The sequence below is a fragment of the Micromesistius poutassou genome, assembly GCF_964030765.1.
Source record: "Micromesistius poutassou genome assembly, chromosome: 12".
In the NCBI taxonomy this organism is placed as follows: domain Eukaryota; kingdom Metazoa; phylum Chordata; class Actinopteri; order Gadiformes; family Gadidae; genus Micromesistius; species Micromesistius poutassou.
Genome location: NC_140282.1, coordinates 1197197 through 1217196, shown reverse-complemented (window position 1 = coordinate 1217196; position 20000 = coordinate 1197197). Strand labels below are relative to the sequence as shown.

General features: G+C 47.1%; 1 protein-coding gene across 1 annotated transcript in view; it reads left to right on the top strand.

The window, feature by feature from the left end:
• The window catches only part of LOC311356081 (intermembrane lipid transfer protein VPS13C-like), a 44871-nt gene that overhangs the window by 9254 nt on the left and 15617 nt on the right, over nucleotides 1-20000 (top strand). Inside the window, exons 9-35 of the mRNA XM_084475861.1 lie at nucleotides 707-787; nucleotides 1633-1690; nucleotides 2133-2260; nucleotides 3010-3116; nucleotides 3681-3855; nucleotides 4603-4665; nucleotides 5109-5247; nucleotides 5429-5529; nucleotides 5648-5790; nucleotides 6154-6346; nucleotides 7247-7361; nucleotides 7671-7807; nucleotides 7964-8096; nucleotides 9320-9437; nucleotides 9967-10099; nucleotides 10825-10897; nucleotides 11198-11298; nucleotides 11666-11819; nucleotides 12120-12199; nucleotides 12579-12638; nucleotides 14242-14386; nucleotides 14782-14898; nucleotides 15012-15115; nucleotides 15921-16088; nucleotides 18323-18630; nucleotides 18931-19078; nucleotides 19200-19308. Of these exons, the coding sequence (XP_084331987.1) occupies nucleotides 707-787; nucleotides 1633-1690; nucleotides 2133-2260; nucleotides 3010-3116; nucleotides 3681-3855; nucleotides 4603-4665; nucleotides 5109-5247; nucleotides 5429-5529; nucleotides 5648-5790; nucleotides 6154-6346; nucleotides 7247-7361; nucleotides 7671-7807; nucleotides 7964-8096; nucleotides 9320-9437; nucleotides 9967-10099; nucleotides 10825-10897; nucleotides 11198-11298; nucleotides 11666-11819; nucleotides 12120-12199; nucleotides 12579-12638; nucleotides 14242-14386; nucleotides 14782-14898; nucleotides 15012-15115; nucleotides 15921-16088; nucleotides 18323-18630; nucleotides 18931-19078; nucleotides 19200-19308 (3391 nt within the window). The remainder of the gene's footprint in view (nucleotides 1-706; nucleotides 788-1632; nucleotides 1691-2132; nucleotides 2261-3009; nucleotides 3117-3680; nucleotides 3856-4602; nucleotides 4666-5108; nucleotides 5248-5428; nucleotides 5530-5647; nucleotides 5791-6153; nucleotides 6347-7246; nucleotides 7362-7670; nucleotides 7808-7963; nucleotides 8097-9319; nucleotides 9438-9966; nucleotides 10100-10824; nucleotides 10898-11197; nucleotides 11299-11665; nucleotides 11820-12119; nucleotides 12200-12578; nucleotides 12639-14241; nucleotides 14387-14781; nucleotides 14899-15011; nucleotides 15116-15920; nucleotides 16089-18322; nucleotides 18631-18930; nucleotides 19079-19199; nucleotides 19309-20000) is intronic.

Below are 20000 nucleotides of genomic sequence, written 5' to 3'. Positions count from 1 at the left end.
ATTTTTTGCAATGTAGTATGAATCTATGTCTCGTGTCAGGCATTTACCAATCCAGCCTTTTAAGATCTCTCAGTATAAACAATCATTTCACATTTTTTATTTTTTTATCAAGTAGTGTGTGCACACGAATACACTAGAGGCAGATATTACATGTGTGTGTTCAAAGTATACAGCATTATATAACCTGCAGTAACAGTCACATGACTCAAGCACGTGCGTCCAATCATGCTGCTCTTCATTAAACACCAAAGCGCTTTGGTCCTCTCACTGGAGTCACGTCAATTGAATTGAAACAGTAGCTTTGGCATTCAAATTTTATATTTATGATAAGGACATCATCTCAGTCTGGGTTTGGATGGCTCCCATTTTGTGTTTTTATGTTTTTTTCATGTTTTTAATCTCACTGAATATATATATATATATATAGAGAGAGAGAGATGTATATATGTGTGTGTATGTATGTATATATATATGTGTGTCTTAGATCATCTGCCATTGATTATTTTATGAAAAATCCCTAAGGATCCTAGGTTTTTACAAATCCTTTGGCACACACCATCTATGGACCAATATCGAAAATTCTAAGATAAAGGGAATGACATTGCAGTGTGATTGTGATCATGATTGTGACCATCAGTTGTCTTTAAATTGGCCAAACCAGGCCTGGCCTTATTCCAATGCTTTGACACTCTTCTCTCCCTCCCAGCTGGGTCGTCTGGACTGTCTGTGTGCCTACTGGAACGTCAACAGCCCCATCTTCTACAGAGAGTCCTGGGACGTGATTCTGGTACGGCCTGATCACCTTTCTTCTTATGTTTTTAACACGTGGCTCTTGCGTTAATGTGTGTCTGTGACTACAAATGCATGACGCATTATACACTTTGCTGATTATGAGATTGATGAGTGTTGCTGATTTTGAGATCGGTTTGGTGAATGGATTAACGATGGGATCAGTGGTCATCGTTAATTATAACAATGACCAGTAGGTGATTCGTGGTTCCCAGCGCCACCAGTGCTAGGAGTGGGGTTTAGTTCACGTGATTCAGGCCTGAATGGTGTTCTGTCTCAAGGTTCGTCTCAGGGGTCCGTCTGCTATTTTTTGTGATGGGAAACGGACGACTTGACTCTGTGGCTTCCTTCTTTCATAGACGGTTCCTTCTGTTCTGCACGATTGCAGCTGCTCCTTGCGCTCCCTTTTCCTCATGTACTCAGTAGTGATTGGTTGAGTCACATCGCTGTTGTTACTTTTCACTGCTGCGGGCTGTCATGTGATACGACCACACAAGCTGTTCCATCGCTCTTGTTTTTGTGTATAGTTTAAGAAGCAAGGCTATGGTAAAAAAAAAAATAAAGGTTTCTGTCACATGCTGTGTTTTTCCCACCCAAAAGGGCTTGTTTATAGTCAGAAGCAAGCAAGCAAAATACAAAGCAAAAACCAACAGTAGGCTTCAAGTATCTATGTGACGTCACCTCGCTGCGTGGTGTTAGGTGTTGTAGGTGTGGATATGTGCCTTCATGTATTGTAGCACAGCCAAATAATAACAGCCACAGAGGTCGTGACGTGCTACTTACTGACGGTTGGACGTGAATGTAATCTCCCTGCTGACCTGCTGTTTTTTGGGCGTTTTGCAGGAAAAGCTCAAAGCAGGCATCAGCACCAAGAACGAAGAGCTGATGGACCACCAATACTGTGAGGCCCCCACCCAGCGCATTATCAGCGTCATTAGCATGTGAAAGGCAGAGGAAGCCTTTTGAACGGATCTTGATGCTGCGGGCCCATTTGATCCGGCACAGCTCCAGCCCAGCCCAGGGTCGGGACCACACTTAGCCGCCAGAGAGGATTTTTATGCAGATCCTCACCTTTCATGTTCTCAGAACTATTGTCTTCTACTGATCTTAACGCCTACGCACACGGCCAGCCTTGTTGAAGCAGCCAAACATCCCGACCCTACTTGCACATACAGGCACACACACATCACACACACGAGAAAATTAATATAATATTTGTGTGTGTGTGTGTGTGTGTGCGTGTGTGGTGATGTTCTAGAAAAGAGAATTAATAAAAATTGTATTTTGATATTATATATCATTCAATAGAATTGATCAAGTCTACTGTTTGGTTCTGGTTGCAGTTTTCAAGCCTGTCTTTGCCTCCGCTAAGATGTGCATCAACCCCAATGCTGAGCTAGAGCTGAAGACCCCCAAAGCAAACCTTTATCTGGAGGTCCAGGATATCGCCATAGAACTCACCAAACCACAGGTACCCAGCAACACATGTAGAACTCACCAAACCACAGGTACCCAGCAACACATGTAGAACTCACCAAACCACAGGTACCCAGCAACACATGTAGAACTCACCAAACCACAGGTACCCAGCAACACATGTAGAACTCACCAAACCACAGGTACCCAGCAACACATGTAGAACTCACCAAACCACAGGTACCTCCCAACGTATGCATACATACACACTTCCGAGCTCCTATACACTTATCCTAATACACATACAAATGTTATGTATGGTGAAGCTATAACGGCATTGCCTGAGGTCGGTATAAGATCACCTACTTCAAGCAATACGGCTGCAGGCCAAAGGTGGAGGAGTTATATCAGATCTCATTGAAAAGGCCTTTGTTTGCTATTTAATACGTTTTGTTTGATCATATTAAACTCCATATACAGACAGCAGCTGGTTAGCCTGTTGAAGCAGCTTTCACTGATACGGTCATAACTATTACCTCCTTGAAATAAAATAATAAAATCCAGTGCACAAGGACTCTAAGCTAAGCTAATGATTAAAGCTAACTAAGCTTTAATCATTTTTATAATGAAATGTGGATGCCACATTCATATAGAAAGATGTTTAATGACATCAGGTAGACAAAGACACAATGATCTTCATGAGTTACAATCAAACAAGTCACATGCTCATATCATAAACTATACAAGTGTATTGCTGATCGAAAAAATATGAACTAATTGTGTTGCCGACCTCTCCAACCACAGTATCTGAGCATGGTGGATCTCCTGCAGTCCATCGACTGTATGGTCAAGAACGGGCCGTACCGCAAGTTCAGACCAGAGGTCCCAGTTCACACCAACAGCGGCGTCTGGTCAGTTCACCAGCCACTTTATATGTGCTATGTGTTGTTGTGCTGCCAGAGCTATTGTACAGAGAGAGAGAGAGGGCCATGCCGCTCCTGTTGACTTTAACATGAGTGGAACAAGACTGCAGTACCTTGCTTTGAGCACCGGGGGCAGAGTGGCTAAACAGAGGAGCATACATGGGTGAAAGGAGCTAAATACTGAATGAGATTAGGCTATATTAGACTAGATGATATTAGATTAAATTGTATTGTCTGTGCACACAGAGTACAAGTACAGAGACACTTTAGCATCTATCCTGAAGTGCTAAAAATGGAATAAAGTGTACATATTTATAGTTGAATATATAATAAATATGAAATATGCAGTATGAACAGAATAAGTAAAAGGAATGCTCGTACTAGATGTTACATATACACTTCACCTTCGCTAGAACGCAGTCATTTGGGCAACACTGGGTCAGCACTGAACAATGATAAAAATAAATATATAATAATCCATAAATCCAATATATCCTTAACAAAATCCCTTTTTTTGTGTGTGTGTGTGTGTGTGTGTTGTGTCTCTCCCAGGTGGGGCTATGCATTCAAAAGCATCCTGGAGGTCCACGTCCGCCGCTTCAACAGGATGTGGTCCTGGCCCAACATCAGGCAGCACCGGGAGAACCTGAAGGCCTACAAGGCAGCCTGGAAGGCCCGGCTCCTGACCCAGGGCAAGCTCAGCGTGGACACAGACAAACAGATACAGGTACGCCCCCGCCTGGGCCTGCTGCGGGCCTTGGTTGTTTTATCGTGTTGTTCAGGGTGTCCGAGGGGTTTGTAAAAGGTAGTAAGTGAAATGAGCAAAGATGAAGGCCATTAAAAAAGTATTAAAAAGTAAGGTAACACTTGATTTGAAGGTGTCTACATAAGAGTGACATGACACTGTCATAACTACGACATGGCACTGTCATGAACTTGTCATAAACATTATGAAGATGTCATAAACGTTTATGACTTTGGTCGTTCAGAAGTGTCATTCGGTTGTTGTTATGACAAGATGACATTGTTTGGGTTGTCTTGATTATGACAAGTTTACATTAATCAGTCATGACACTGTCATAACTATGCCATGACAGTGTCATGACACTGTCATAACTATGAGTTTTTCATTTTGTGTTAAGTGCAGGCCTATCTCCTAAAATTCGTAAAATTTGTGTGGATTTATTTCTATGTTGCGAGTAGGACCTGAGAGATGTCAATGACGTACACCCTGGTTGTTATATATAGGGGTGTGACGTTTAACAAAACTTAAAGTTTGCCGTGATAAAATTGCATGGGGTTACCGTTGCATGGGGTCATGGTTTTGATGCGTCAACAGAATGAATGCCTGAGAGATTTTATTTAGAACTGTCTCAACTGAACAAGGCTTCACACATGTTTGCACCTATACTAAATGTTTTATTTGGTTTGCTGAACATGTTTGTCGTTTGTCGTTTGACTGTACCTCGCTCAGGACCTGGAAAAACTCCTGGACGTCTTCAACATTACGTTAGCCCGACAACAGGCCAAGATGGAGGTACAGTAACATCTAATGTTCCTTTGTAGCTTGTGTGGAATGGTCATGTTTAAACAATATCACTTCTAGGATTGACTGTTGACACTGTCTATGCTGAGATGCCATAATTTCCCTTCAACTAATCCCCTCTCTTGGTGAAGGCGGGTTCCCAAATTGGGCATTTGGCAAGCAACTGGCAATCCACACATGTCTACACTAGTTTGGCAGAGGCTGTGTTGTTCTGTTATTGCAACACATTTTCTTTTTTTTTTTTAACATAAAATGCATTTATTTTCTCGGGATTAAAATATAAGCCTATTATTGATTCAAATGTAATTCCTTATGTTTGAGTTGTGTGTTTTGTTTTGAATCCCTTTTTATCGCGTTTCCTAACCTAATCCCTCTCTCATAAGCGTTATACTATCCCTGTTATTCCCCGTCATGATCCATCCTGTCTCCGTCAGGTGATCCGCTCGGGACAGAAGCTGGTGGCCAAGAAGACGGCAGCCGTCCAGAAGCAGGGAGGAGGAGGAGGCTTCTTTGGCGGCTTCTTCAGCCGGAAGCCCAAGAAGGAGGAGCAGGAGGAGTCCAAAGAGCCAGAGAGTGAGCACCGCAGACCCCTCTCCTCTTGGACCTGCCCCCCTGCTGCAGTCTACTCTCACCCCCGTTACGCACATCCACACCAAACGCAAAGCATGGGACCGGCTGCCATGACATCTTGATTGATGATTTTGGATCCAATGCCTTAGTGGTTATAGCTTGTTGTTACTGCTCTGACCCTCAGGTTCAGGGTTGGATGAGCTCATGACCACCGAGGAGAAGGAGAAGCTCTACACCGCCATCGGCTACAGTGGAAGCAGTCACAACCTGGCCATACCCAAGCAGGTGAAACCCGTACTACTCCAAACCAGCGTCAGCCGCTATGAACCACTGTCAACCCAAACGTTCCACTCTATCATTTGTCTCTTTCTGTTCCTTCATTGTTCACTCGTTTGCCGTGCAGTACGTGGCGGTCGTGGCCAACTTCAAGCTGTCCAAGACCTCCATCACGGTGAGAGAGCTGCCCAACGTCCCGGAGATCCTGAAGGTCCAGATGATCGACCTGAGCACCAAGATCTCCCAAAGACCGGGAGCCCAGGCCATCAAGTGAGTCTTCACCCGAACCCATAAAGAACACGTCAATACGGAAACCCCTTTTACACGACAAAATGGAATTGCTACTGGGCGGCAGTAGCTCAGGAGGTACAGCGGGTCGGCTGGTAAACGCAAGGTTGCTGGTTCGATCCCCGGCTCCTCCTAGCTGAGTGTGGAGGTGTCCCTGAGCGAGACGCCCTCACCCTGACTGCTCTCGACGAGCTGGCTGTCGCCCTGCGTGGCTGACTCCGCCGGCGGTGTGTGAATGTGTGCATGAATGGGTGAATGTCAGGTGATATTGTAAAGCGCTTTGGATAAAAATGGACTATATAGATACAGTCCATTTACCCTCTCCCCTCCCCCCTCCCCTCCCAGGGTGGAGGCGGCGCTGGCCCGCTGGCTGGTGACCGGCCTGCAGCAGCAGGGGGCGCTGCCCTCGCTCATCGCCTCGGTGGACGAGTCGGCGTCCTCGCTGCTCAGCGTCCGCTTCGAGCTGAACCCGGAGGACAGCGCCGCCGACCAGCTGCTGCACGTCCACTCGCAGCCCGTGGAGATCATCTACGACGCGGTAAGGAGAGGGAGGGAGGGAGGGATGGACGGAGGGAGGATGGAGGGAGGGACGGAGGGACGGACGAAGGGAGGGAGGGAGGGAGGGATGGAGGGACGGAGGGAGGGAGGGAGGGAGGGAGGGACGGACAGACGGACGGAGGGAGGGAGGGAGGGAGGGAGGGACGAAGGGAGGGAGGGAGGGAGGGAGGGATGGACAGATGGAGGGAGGGACGGAGGGACGAAGGGAGGGACAGACTGAGGGAGGAGGGATGGAGGGAGGGAGGATGGAGGGAGGGAGGGAGGACGGAGGGACGGACGAAGGGAGGGAGGGAGGGAGGGATGGAGGGAGGGAGGGAGGGAGGGAGGGAGGGAGGGACGGACGGAGGGAGGGAGGGAGGGAGGGAGGGAGGGACAGACAGACGGACGGAGGGAGGGACGGAGGGATGGATGGAGGGAGGGACAGACGGAGGGAGGAGGGATGGAGGGAGGGAGGGACGGAGGGACGAAGGGAGGGACAGACGGAGGGAGGAGGGATGGAGGGAGGGAGGGGTGGGGAGGATTTCGGTATCCTGGTTGGAAGAGCATGAGGGCAGATGAGAGGTCATCTGCTATTTGAGTCATTGGACACGCCAGTGGGGCCGAATAGTTTAGTATCCCAGCATCCTTGAGTTAGCTACCGCCTCCTTAATGAGCATGTATCTAAAATTCACTGTAAGTATCTTTTGGATAAAAGTCTCCAAAAATGGTAAATTACAATAGTAAGTAGCATCAGTAAATATGAGGACGTTTTTAGTTTTGCAACACTGTGGGTCGGGCCCAAGGGTTTGAAAGGTTATCCGACAATTTGGAAACTTTGAATGAAGAAAGAATGTGTTATTATTTATTTATTTGTACGTGTCTGCGTCTGCTTCCCCTGCAGCTGACGGTGACCAGCATTATGGAGTTCTTCAAGACGGGGAAGGGAGTGGACCTGGAGGTGCTGACCTCCGCCACACTCTCCAAGCTGGAGGAGATCAAGGAGAAGACCGCCACAGGTGAGGAGGGGTCTCCGAGGGCCGGGCGGTCGTCTGAGGACGGAGAAGACGGATCTCTTACCACTGTTTCTGAATTATTTCTTCTGGGAATATGCAATAAACTTGCTGTGCTGTTGTTTAAACATAACGTGTTATTTCTCTTAAATGCGCAATCTTTTTTTAAATGGATCCACTCACCACCCAGATGACTCACTCTTCTTCTTTTTTTCGAATATAATAAGTATTTCGATTTGTTCTGCGAATTTGCCGGGGTTATAAATAATCACGCTATTTGCGGTTTGAATGCCATGAATGCCTCGTCTCCCACAGGTCTGTCTCACATCATCGAGACCAGGACCGTCCTGGACCTGAGGATCGACCTGAAGCCGTCCTATCTGCTGCTCCCAAAGTCTGGCTTCTACCACGACCAGACGGACATCATCGTGGTGGACTTTGGCAGCCTACAGGTCAGCACACACACCAACATCAGTTGTTACATTTTTTTTATGCATTTGTTTTAGGTCTTCTACGGCAGACATTGGAAGTTGGCTCCTACCTTTTGGTGCTTTTTCGTGTAATAATATGTTGTTGTTGTTGTTGTTGTTGTTGTTGTTGTTGTTCAGCTGAACAGCGTGGACCAGGGCGGCCACCAGGCCTCCTCTGCCAGCTTCTCGTCCCTGGAGGAGATCATGGACCGGGCCTACGAGAGGTACTCTCTGGAGCTCCGCAGCGTGCAGATCCTCTACAGCAAGTCAGGTACGCTCACGCACACACGCACGCACGCACATGGAGACGCACACACACACGCACACACACACACACGCACACACGCACACATGCACGCACATGGAGACACACACACACACACACACACACACGCACACACGCACACATGCACGCACATGGAGACACACACACACACACACACACACACACACACACGCACACACGCACACATGCACGCACATGGAGACACACACACACACACACACACACACACACACGCACACACGCACACATGCACGCACATGGAGACACACACACACACACACACACACACACACACACACGCACACACGCACACATGCACGCACATGGAGACACACACACACACACACACACACACACACACACGCACACACGCACACATGCACACACATGGAGACACACACATGCACACACGAGCATACAGAGACACACACACAGAGACACAGACAGACACACAGACACAGACACACAGACACACACACACACACACACACGCACACACGCACACATGCACGCACATGGAGACACACACACACACACACACACACACACACACACGCACACACGCACACATGCACGCACATGGAGACACACACACACACACACACACACACGCACACACGCACACATGCACACACATGGAGACACACACATGCACACACGAGCATACAGAGACACACACACAGAGACACAGACAGACACACAGACACAGACACACAGACACACACACACACACACACACACACACACACACACACACACACACAGAGACACACACACAGACTCCATTTCTGCCCAAATACCCTTTTACACAACAATGTGTACTGTGTGCAGTTGTTGCTTTCTTTTATACAACTTGTGTGTGTGTGTCTCTGTGTGTGTGTCTCTGTGTGTGTGTGTGCGTGCGTGCGTGTGTGTGTGTGTGTGTGTGTCTGTGTGTGTGTGTGTGTCTCTGTGTGTGTGTGTGTGTGTGTGTGTGTGTGTGTGTGTGTGTGTGTGTGTGTGCGTGCGTGTGTGTCTCTGTGTGTGTGTCTCTGTGTGTGCGTACGTGCGTGTGTGTGTGTGTCTCTGTGTGTGTGTCTCTGTGTGTGCGTGCGTGCGTGTGTGTGTGTGTGTGTCTCTGTCTGTGTGTGTCTCTTTGTGTGTGTGTGCGTGCGTGTGTGTGTGTGTGTGTGTGTCTCTGTGTGTGTGTGTGTGTGTACGGACGGCAGGGGACGCCTGGAAGACGGCGCGGCTCCAGGGCTCCTCTCCGCACCACATCCTGCAGCCCATGGACTTCACCGTGCAGCTGGCCAAGTGCATGGTGGAGAAGGACGCCCGCATGGCCCGGTGAGCGCCAGGCCTTTGGTTTCATTTGGTTTGTTTCTGGATCAAGACGCTGCAGTAACAGTAATCCAAAGGACGGACGTGCAAAAGGAAAATACTTATTTCCAGCACGGTCCGTGGTGTTGCACACAAGAAACAAGTAGACAAGAATCAGACAAACACAGACTAAAATATACCTACAGTAATTAGGAGGGGGAAGGAGATATCACACAAAACAAAAATAAATAAGAAACAAAACTGCTGTAAAAACGATCCAATTCATCATTAGGTATCAACCTCGTTCCATAAGATCTGCTTGACCTGTCTTCATTTAAAGTGAATGTAGTCTTTTTATTGTTTTATTCAAAAAACTGTATCAATCCCACTGAAACATGTGGGAGAAACTAATGCCTGGAGGCAATAACGTGTGTGCTGAAAAGCCTTGATGATTGGGCTATCTCTCTGGCTTCATAACAAACCCTAAGGTGACACACCGCATGCAGACAGCGCTCTGTAATGAGACCGGGTCTCTTGGGGTTCTGCTGTTCCCCAGGTTCAAAGTGTCCGGGGAACTTCCTTTAATCCACGTGAAGATTTCCGACCAGAAGATCCGAGGGGTGTACGAGTTGGTCGACAGCATCCCTCTGCCCACCACGGGCTCCTCCCCGTCCACCCCCACGCAGAAGGTACTACGTCTGGGGGGACCCCAAAACCATGAACGCAAAACTCAGTTGTCAAAGTACAGCCACGCAGTGTGTCCCCAAACGTTGAATGCGCTGACATCCAGTGTTGTGCATGAACTAGTTCAAAAGAACTAGTTCATAGTTCAAAAGAACTAGTCCATTGAACAAGTTCATTTTTCTATGAACTTTGAACTGAACTGGAACATATTTTTAACTAAAGATCTTGAACTTGAACTAGTTCAGATGTTGTGACGTTCTGAATTGATGCTTAGGTCCAGAATACATGTTTATTAAATAGAGTTACTGCCTTAGTTGAGTTGTGATGAATGAAAAAGGTGTGCAAATAATATCCACAACAATTTTAGATGGTAGTGATGGTCAGCTGATAATGGAGAGGATTCATTTTAAAAGATAAGCACAGAAATATTCACTCCCACAGTTTTTCCTCGGTTTCTAAAATAACTGTTAATGAACTGAACATGAACTAGTTCAAAACAGAATTTATGAACTATGAACATGAATTTATTAATTTTCTTTTGTATGAACTGAACTTTGAACTAGTTTGTGTGAAGTGTGAATTTGCACAACACTGCAGACATCACCCTACTCAGCGAGGCTGCTACTGTCTGCATGTTTGGTGTTTTAGTTGAAACCCGTGGCTACGTACACCAGTCTGTCTGAGTAGCTGTGTTTTATACGAGTGTTTTTCTGCTGGTCGTCTGCTGCAGGTCCTCTCGTTGGCGGCTGCCAGACCCGGCGTTCTCAGCCTGCATCCGTCCTTCCTGGATGCCATGGAAACAGGTTGGTCTGTCGGTCTGTACAGCACACCGGGCTGTTTCCATGGAGACTCCCAGGTGGTTGTCTTTGACGACCACCGTTTGGCGTATTTTGGCGGCAACGCGACTAAATGCGACATACTTGGCGCACGTGAACGAGACAAATTTGAAATGTGCAAATTTTGAAGCTTACTGAAAGCTGTCATGACGACCGCCAATCAAACGCCATCAAGAGGATAGTCATTTGTAAAGTTCACGGTTCAAATTGCCAGCCGTACATCGTAGGTTTGCCGACTCTGTGATGACGGTTCTGCCGGTTGTGTAGATTCTGATGAAGACGCCAGCGGGCGGTCGATGGACGAGGACCCCCAGAGATCGGCGGTAGAGGAGCTTACTGACGTGCAGTTCAAGTTCGAAGTCAAAAAGGTGCGTAGCGATCGTCATGGTAGATTTCCCATTCGTAAAAAAGATTCACTATTCAAGATGCAAGATTCAATACTTTATTGCCATACAACTCTGTACAAGTTGCTAGGGGTTTATTTCCGTGTGCTCAGGACAGTACATAACAAGACCCACAAAACAAGACACAGAACATAGAACATAATTCTGATTCTGATTCATCCATGCAGTATCCTACCAGGGATCACACTTGATACAACAGTAGTTTTATCAAGTAGTTGCAGTGTTCTCAATACATTTTCTCGTCGTGTTGTGTGTGTGTGTGTGTGTGTGTGTATGCGTGTGTGTGTGTATGCGTGTGTGTGTGTGTGTGTGTGTGTGTGTGTGTGTGTAGGTCCTGCTGGAGCTCACCAGACAGGCCGCTCAGGAGAACACAGTCCTAGTCCTCAGTGCCACAGAGCTGGGAGCTGAGGGCAAGCTGAGGTCCTCTGACTTCACCGTGACCTCATACCTGCGCAAAGTAGGCCTGGACTTCTTTGAGATTAGGGGTAAGAAAACCCCCCCCCCACACACACACACACACACACACACACACACACACACACACACACACACACAAACACGTGTCCTGTTATTCACTTGTCGTCTTGTCACCTTCTATCAAATCGACGGTGATTCTTTGTACGACCTGGTAGTGGTGTAGCTGTCATCATGTGAACACTGCAGTCATGTGAGATGGTTACGACCGTGTCTCTATCGCTACATAATTAAAAAAGTAAATGAATACAGAGACTGCTGTAAATACCATTGATTTAAGTGTTTATTCAAGTGTTTCTTTCTACTAACAGACCAGCGGAACCAGCCTCTGCGTCTGATCAGTTCCTCAGACAAACAGGGCACCGACCTGCTCAAAGTGGAGTACATCAAGGTAGGACGGCTGCACTGCGAGTACACTCACAGGTTTCTATAGAAACATAGATGGATTGATTTAAACCCATCTTGTACGCTGGAAGAATAAAGGAAAGTGAGATGGCCAAAGCCACCCCGTTGATTGTGTGTTTGCGTCATTCACAAAAGAGGGCCACCGTATTGGTTAAACACCAGTCACTGTAAATTGATCGCTTTAAATGTACACAGAAGGGCGGGCAATTAAGAAGCCTAATCCTGTTATTATCTTGTTTGTTTGTGTGTGTGTGTGTGTGTGTGTGTGTGTGTGTGTGTGTGTGTGTGTGTGTGTGTGTGTGTGTGTGTGTGTGTGTGTGTGTGTGTGTGTGTGTGTGTGTGTGTGTGTGTGTGTGTTTTCCCAGGCTGATTCTAATGGGCCCTGCTTCCAGTCTGTCTATGACAACACCGAACAGACACTGAAGGTGAGTGATGCTCCAGCTTGTTCGTTGTTATGTTACAGGCGTTACCGTGGATACAGAAGGCCTTCAAGGCCGACGGGGAGAGATGGTGCCCACCATCAACACGGCCTCACGGGGGCATCTTCTACATAAGAACAGAGAATATATATTATATTATACATTATTAATATGTTATATTAAAAATACAACAATGAATATTATATATATATTTTTTGTACCTTTTTTTTCTCTTAACAAATGAGGCCTGAAGACTTAATTTTGTAACAAGCTGGTCATTTAAATCGCAGGTTAATATGTGGACAGCTGCATGTTTACTGTGGGTTAGCCTTCATATGTTGTGTCAAAGTGTTTAGGGACAAAACCCTAGGGCAATAGGGCAGAATCCAGTAACGGTAACAGCAGAATGACACGTCCTCTTTATTCAGACCTTGATAAGATCCCTGGCCCAGTCTGACCTGACCGTATGTGCGCGTATCTAGAGTGAATCTCATAAACATCCACCACGCCTGGATACTCTGATTAGACTGTGCCCTTTGGTGAACAGAGGAGTTTGTTTTATCTTGATTCAAAAGGGAATCTGGGTATTTGTCTTGTGTAAACAAGAAGCCAGCCTAAAACTCACAGCTCCAGTTTTGCATAGTCTGGAGACGTTTCAGACAGTCGCTTGGCTCCAAACTAAACACTCAGTCAGCAAATTCCAGTGAGGGACATAGTTAATGACAAAACTGGCCCACATGTTACACACGGAGCACATGCAGTGTATTACCTACTGAGTACGTGCAGTGTATTAGTGGGTGGGGGTTGAGGAAAAATTGTTGTCTATCCTGTCTTGTCCAGCTGTCTTCTGTATTGTCCCTTTCTGTCAATAAGTGTATCAGACGTACTGTATGGCGACAAGACAAATAAATATCTATCTATCTATTTACTTACTGAGTGATGAAGAAGTGGTTCAATTGAGCTTGATGATGGAAGACACACCGGTAGCATTTACCGAGCGTCCTCAGAGAACTCATGGGTGTCGATTATTTTCATCAGGAAAGATTCACATTGTAGGGCAGGCACAGACGACAAAGGCTTTAGACCTGATATTGACCCACCCGACTGCAGGGTGGTAACCCACGCCTAGACTGATTTGGATCTGCAATTTAATTAGCAATAGACTATAATACCTGTGTGGATAACGGATGGGTCGGATGGCATATCTGCAGAAAAGGTTCTTGGCTGCAGTGATAATACAAACGCTCGCTAAAGAGCTGATTATGGTCCCACGTTCACGCAACGCAACGACCACGCAGACGCTTCGACGCAGTCGTGAACCTTTATGGTCCTGCGTCGGGTTTTTTGTGAGCGGACCAATCACAGCCCCTTGCTGCTGCGTCGCCTCGATGGAAGGTTCCAATTTTTGGGAGGCGCACGTCGTCCGGCCCTGGCGGTGGACGCAAGGAGGGTCCGCAAGGGAAGTGAGGGGTCCATCACCCCCTTGCGTTGTGTGAACGGGGGACCGTAATCAGCCCTTAACATGGCGCCTTTCAGTCGGAGAGAGGACGGGAGCTACCTCTCTAGCTCTCGGTGAGTGAGATCTCTCCGTCTTTCCTCTGGTCCCTAGGTGGAGTTCTCCTCGCTGGACTTCCTGCTCCACACCAAAGCTCTGCTGTCCACCATCAACTACCTGAGCAGCGCTCTGCCGGCAGAGCTCAGCGCCTCCAGAGACACCAGGAGGCACGTGGAGAGGACCGCGCCGGGCAGGGCGGGTGAGAGGGACTGAACCCAAACAATGAAAAGACATCAAACTATCCTTTCCTTTTTGAATGTTTCATCTGGGAATTCTGCTAAGAGACGTCTTAGATTCTCAGTCTGACTTCATGCTCTGTGTGTGCGCGTGTGTGTGTGTGTGTGTGTGTGTGTGTGTGTGTGTGTGTGTATGTGTGTGTGTGTGTGTGTGTGTGTGTGTGTGTGTGTGTGTGTGTGTGTGTGTAAACCATAAGACAAAACAAAGTGGCAATGTACAAACAATAAAAGTTAAACGTGCAGGATCATTGAAAGGTTTAATTTTGTAGTATTGGGGTCAGATAAACCAATGACATTTTACTAGACAACAAATCCCCATCGTATGTTTATAACACGTGTGGCCGTGCCGGTTTCTCAGTGTCTAAAGGCTCCAAGGACGGCGGCGTGTTTAACTTCAAGCTGTTTGCCATGCTGGGCTGCTTCCACGTGGAAGTGTGTGATGACCAGCACAGTATCGCTGACATCAGAGTTCAAGGTAGGGTGTCCTTTTTCTATTTGCGCTTACATCATCATATCATGATTCTATTTCTGTCGCATGAATCCATTGCCCTTGAGTTTCATCATCTCTGTATTCTTATCTGTTGCTAGGCATCGACGTGTCAGTGCTGGTCCAGGCCAAGGAAACACAAGTGTCCGCCCGACTGCGGGACATTGTGGTTACGGACGTTGACCCAAATACGATTCATAAAAAGGTACAATCGAATTTAAAAAAAGAATGCTCGCAAATTTCATTTCAACTCATGGTTTTGTTCCACAACGGGTTGCAGCATTTGCTGTTCAAATGGGCATACATACTGTATACAGTATGCTGTCGGCTCCTCTCACTCTCTGTGCAACAACAGGAATATACAGAAACACACGTTCTTATTTCACAGAGAGACCTGTCCGTTATTTGGGAAAGCTGTCCTATCTGTCTTTTAGCGTCTGCAGCAGTAGCTGTAGCTCAGGTCACAGCACGGTTCACCATTCCCAGGGTGTCCACGCATCCTTAAAAAGTTTCTAAATTTAAGGCCTTAAAAAGTCTTAAATTCGTTTAAAATGTCATATGCTGGTCTTAAATACTGTAACTCAAGGTCTTAAATTTGTCGGGGCAGGACTATTTTTTTTAATTATTTTTCTCGCGGGACTTTTCGGGAAGGACACGTAGAGAGGCTTCTTTCTTGCTAGATACTTGGTCGGAAACACGCCGTTAAACTGCACTTGTACTTACAGCTTTTGAACCAGAGAGCACTGAGTATCACCTTATGTTCAATAAACAGACAAAAAGTCAACTTGAATGAGTCTCATTGAGTGACACACATGCTATGCTTGGGTTGTAATACAGCGGGATCCCCCCCCCCCACCATCGCGTGCTTTAGGTCTTAAATTTCATTCAAGGTGGTATTAAAAAGGTCTTAAAAAGTCTTAAATTTGACTTGCTGAAGCCTGCAGATACCCTGATTCCTCCCAGCAGTAGTTCATGTCGATGGTGACCGGGGGTCGACTCCTCTTGTGCAGGCGGTGTCCATCGTGGGCGAGGAGGTGTTCAGCTTCCAGCTGTCGCTGTACCCCAGCGCCACCGAGGGCGAGGGCTACTCGGACACCTCCAAGGTGGACGGGAAGGTCACCCTGAGGCTGGGCTGCATCCAGATCGTCTACCTGCACAAGTTCCTCGTCTCCCTGCTGGTGAGAACGCAAACCGCCGTCGCTCTCGGTCCATTTCTGTCCCCCTGCGGTTTTTATTTCTGGTCTTTAGTGCCGTGATGCAGCCTCTATGTGTATCATTTGTTTTTCTTTTTTTGTTATCTAAATGTTTTATCTGTGTTGTTGATATTGCTTTAAACTGAGATTAGATTGAGGAATTTTGATAGGCACACACTTCACTATGGTTCAAAGAGTTGCCGACGTATCTTGCTTGGGAAGCATACTGTAGGTGCTGTGCATAGTTGAGATTTACAGTTTTTTGTAAAAACAATACAAAAACGATAATATGCACACGCTTGTGTGCATATTGATTCCTTGTCTTCTATACTGTGTGTTGTCTTCTATTTATTTTTATTTTTTTTGTGTGTTTAACTGTCTCTTGTTCTTTCCAGACATTTCTTAGCTATCAGTGTCCAACTGGGGATGAGGTACAATCTCTGGCATGCAGCACTGAACTGCATTATCAAATATTAACTGAAAACAACAATGTTGTGCTTGGCAGCTTCACTCACAGAAGCCCTGCTGCTTGTGTCATACAGGTTTTATTTTTCAGGAGTTATTAACATTATATAGTATATTATAACCGGGAAAGGCAAATCCAAATAGTAGGAATACTCTTGTCGCAAACAAAGCAGTGTAGTTATTTCCCGGACAACGGGTAATCTTTATTGAGCCACACCTTCTCTGACAACATAAGGTAGCATTTAACCCAGTAGTCTCTTGACTCGGCAAACACACAGACACTACGATGCCCTCGTAAAAAGTATGAACCGCAAACCTAATGTAAAGTCCATGCAAGACGCACGTTACTACAGCAGTGCACATCTCCCCGGTGCTCCTCAAGGCCAAGGACAATCCGTAGCGCTCCACAAGTTATGCGGTAAACAAAAGTAACACTAGGTTCATTGTGATGACCTGAGGACAATTACCCCAAGCCCACATATTTGTTGTATCTGCCAATTAGTTTGTGTCCCACGTTGAATAGCCTCTTTATCCCGTTTCAGTGTTCCAACATTCATCCTGTTCCCAAAGCTGTGATTTGATTTTGTAACCCCCCCCCCCCCCCCCCCTGTGACATTAGGTACAGTAGATGAAAAGCACTTTACCCTTTAGCCTATCGGAGGAGGCCGCTGGGTCTGTGTCAGGCCCAGTGATGTACTGCGGTGACTCCAGTGACTCCTTTAGGGCGGGAAACGCTTCATTTACCGGCCGGGCAGACGGCATGAGGCAGGGACCCACGACGCCACAGAGTTGTCTGAATATACTGTAGATTAATAATCCGATCAGATCCTTTGTAGGGCATCAGTAAAAACTACAGAAAGAATTACAGAACCGACTAATAATCGAATAGCTTCTCATGCACTCGGCTGGATGGTGGATGATATCTGAGCAGTGTTCTGTGTAATGACATGTATGGATGTAAACAGAATAGTACGTTTGATGTACGTTTGCAGTCTTGACCTTGTATTGCGTCTAATTATCCTGCGATGATGTCTGACTGCATGTCAGTGCCTTGATGACTTGTTGTGAGCATTGTGGAGCAAAGGCTGAGGTCTGGTATATAAGCGACTGAGTCTGGTCCGCCTTACGTTCTGTAGCGAATGACTTGGGTCCGGCACAGCAGAGAGATTCAGAAAGCGTCCGGTTTGATGTCAATTTGCTGGTTGCTGGTAGAATTGTTCTTTGCGGTGAGCCCAATAAATTTGCTACACCATGTAGGGAGAAACTCTTAATCCTATTCTGTTCTGACCTCTGTCTCACCAAAAATAGATCTTTTTCTGGAATGGTTTGTCTTGGCACACAATGCGGAATGCTTTTCATGTGCACCATGTAACAATACTTAACCCACTCTGTCCACTCAACTCCCACTCAACTCCCACTTGACACCGTTATTTGTGTTATTTCTCCCACCCCTCATTTCCTTTCCTTTCACATCAACTGTGTGATTTCACTTCTTTGAATTTGTAGTGAGTTTTTCAGTTGTAGCATTGATTTTTACTGCATTTATTCTACATTGCATGATTTACCCATTTATGTATTTCTTTAAATACACATATTATATTCAAAGAGAAAATTGAAGCCGTGAAATCCTCACACTCCTCAATCCGACCGGGTTCCCTCCCTGGCCCGTCTGTCTGTACCCGAGTGTTGGAGCCGACCCGGTGTGTTCCTCACCTGCCTGTCTCTCCGCCTCCGTCCCCCCCCTTCCTTTCTAGATGTTTGTGGACAACTTCCAGACGGCCAAGGAGGCCCTGAGCGCCGCCACGGCCCAGGCGGCGGAGAAGGCGGCCTCCAGCGTGCGGGACTTGGCCCAGAAGAGCTTCCGTCTCTCCATGGACGTGCGGCTGCAGGCGCCCCTCATCATCATCCCCCAGTCCTCCGTGTCCCACAACGCCTTTGTGGTGGACCTGGGCCTGATCACCGTGGGGAACAGCTTCTCCCTGATTCCCAGCGAGGCTCATCTGCCGCTCCCCGCCGTGCTGGAGAAGATGGATGTGAAGCTGACACACCTGAAGCTCTCCAGGTGACACAAGACATACTCGTCTTTAAAAAAAACAACACATGCGAGATAAATGTTAATGCCTTCGTCAAATGGAGTCTCGCATTGATCGTTGTTGGCTCAGGGCCAGTGTTTGTGAGTAGGACATTCAATTTAACGTTCCAACGTTTTAAAAACGTCCTGTTATTTGTGTTCGGCTGTACGGATTGGATAAACAGGTCCACATTACTGATGTCTGCGTATACGGTAAACGTTACACTTGTATATATAATGGACATATCTGTACTGTCACCCATTCACCCTCACCTCTGCATCTGCTCACAGAACCACAGTGAAGCGGGACTCTCAGCAGCCAGACATCGAGATCCTGCAACCGATCAACGTGGAGCTTCTCATCCACCGCAACCTGGCGGCCTCGTGGTTCACCAAGATCCCCGGAGTGCAGGTCCAGGGCGTGCTCAAGTCCATGAACGTGAGTCCACACGACACCAACCAACAGACCGACCGTTCTGTTCCAACCTATCGCAGTGGTCGGTCTGAACAATACTTGCGATGTGATTTCTGTGTTTTCATTGAATCCTCCGTGTCTCCAGATGACCCTGGGCGAGGAGGACTTTGGCGTGTTGATGAAGATCTTGGTGGAGAACATTGGAGAAGGAAGCAAAGAACACAAGAGGGTCTTAAGGTCACAAGGGTCCCAAGGTACTCCCCCGCCCCCCCACACCCCACCCCCTTTATTCAATCATGCTACTGGCATCACACAGCACATGGTTCTCAGCACGCTACACGGTGCAACGGTCGCATGATTTGTACCGGTTCCTTTTCTTTCTATTACTCTTGCATTTCAACTAGATTCTGGATTCAGAAGTAATCCGCAGTCCGTTATTGTTCTAGTGACTCGAAGAATATTGGACCGTGAATGACCTCTGAATCCAGCGCGTGACGTTCTAATAATAATAATAATAATAATTCATGAAATTGATATAGCGCTCTTCAGTGACCCAGAGACGCTTACATCGTGGAAGACATAAAAAAACACGAAAAGGGTGACGACAGTCGACAGGGGGGACGAGGGAAGACAGCACAACAGAGAACAGAAGTAATGGTGGAGTCAGTGTGAGATGAGTAGAGCAGGTACAGACAAAAGACAAAAGAGGTGCAGTGACAGTGAAAAGCTGGCAAGGATGGATTGAAGAGCAAAGGGGGGGCGGGGGGGGGGTGGGGCTGGTGGGCGAGGAGAGTAGAGAGGAGAGTGTGGAGGGGGAGGGTCAAGGGGAGAGGGCAGGGATGAAGGTGCTTATGGGTAGGGGAGGTCGTAGGCTTGGGATAAGAGAGAGAGGTTTTTAGACTGGACTTGAACGTGGGAGGTGAGGGAGGGAGTAACGTCTCCGTGG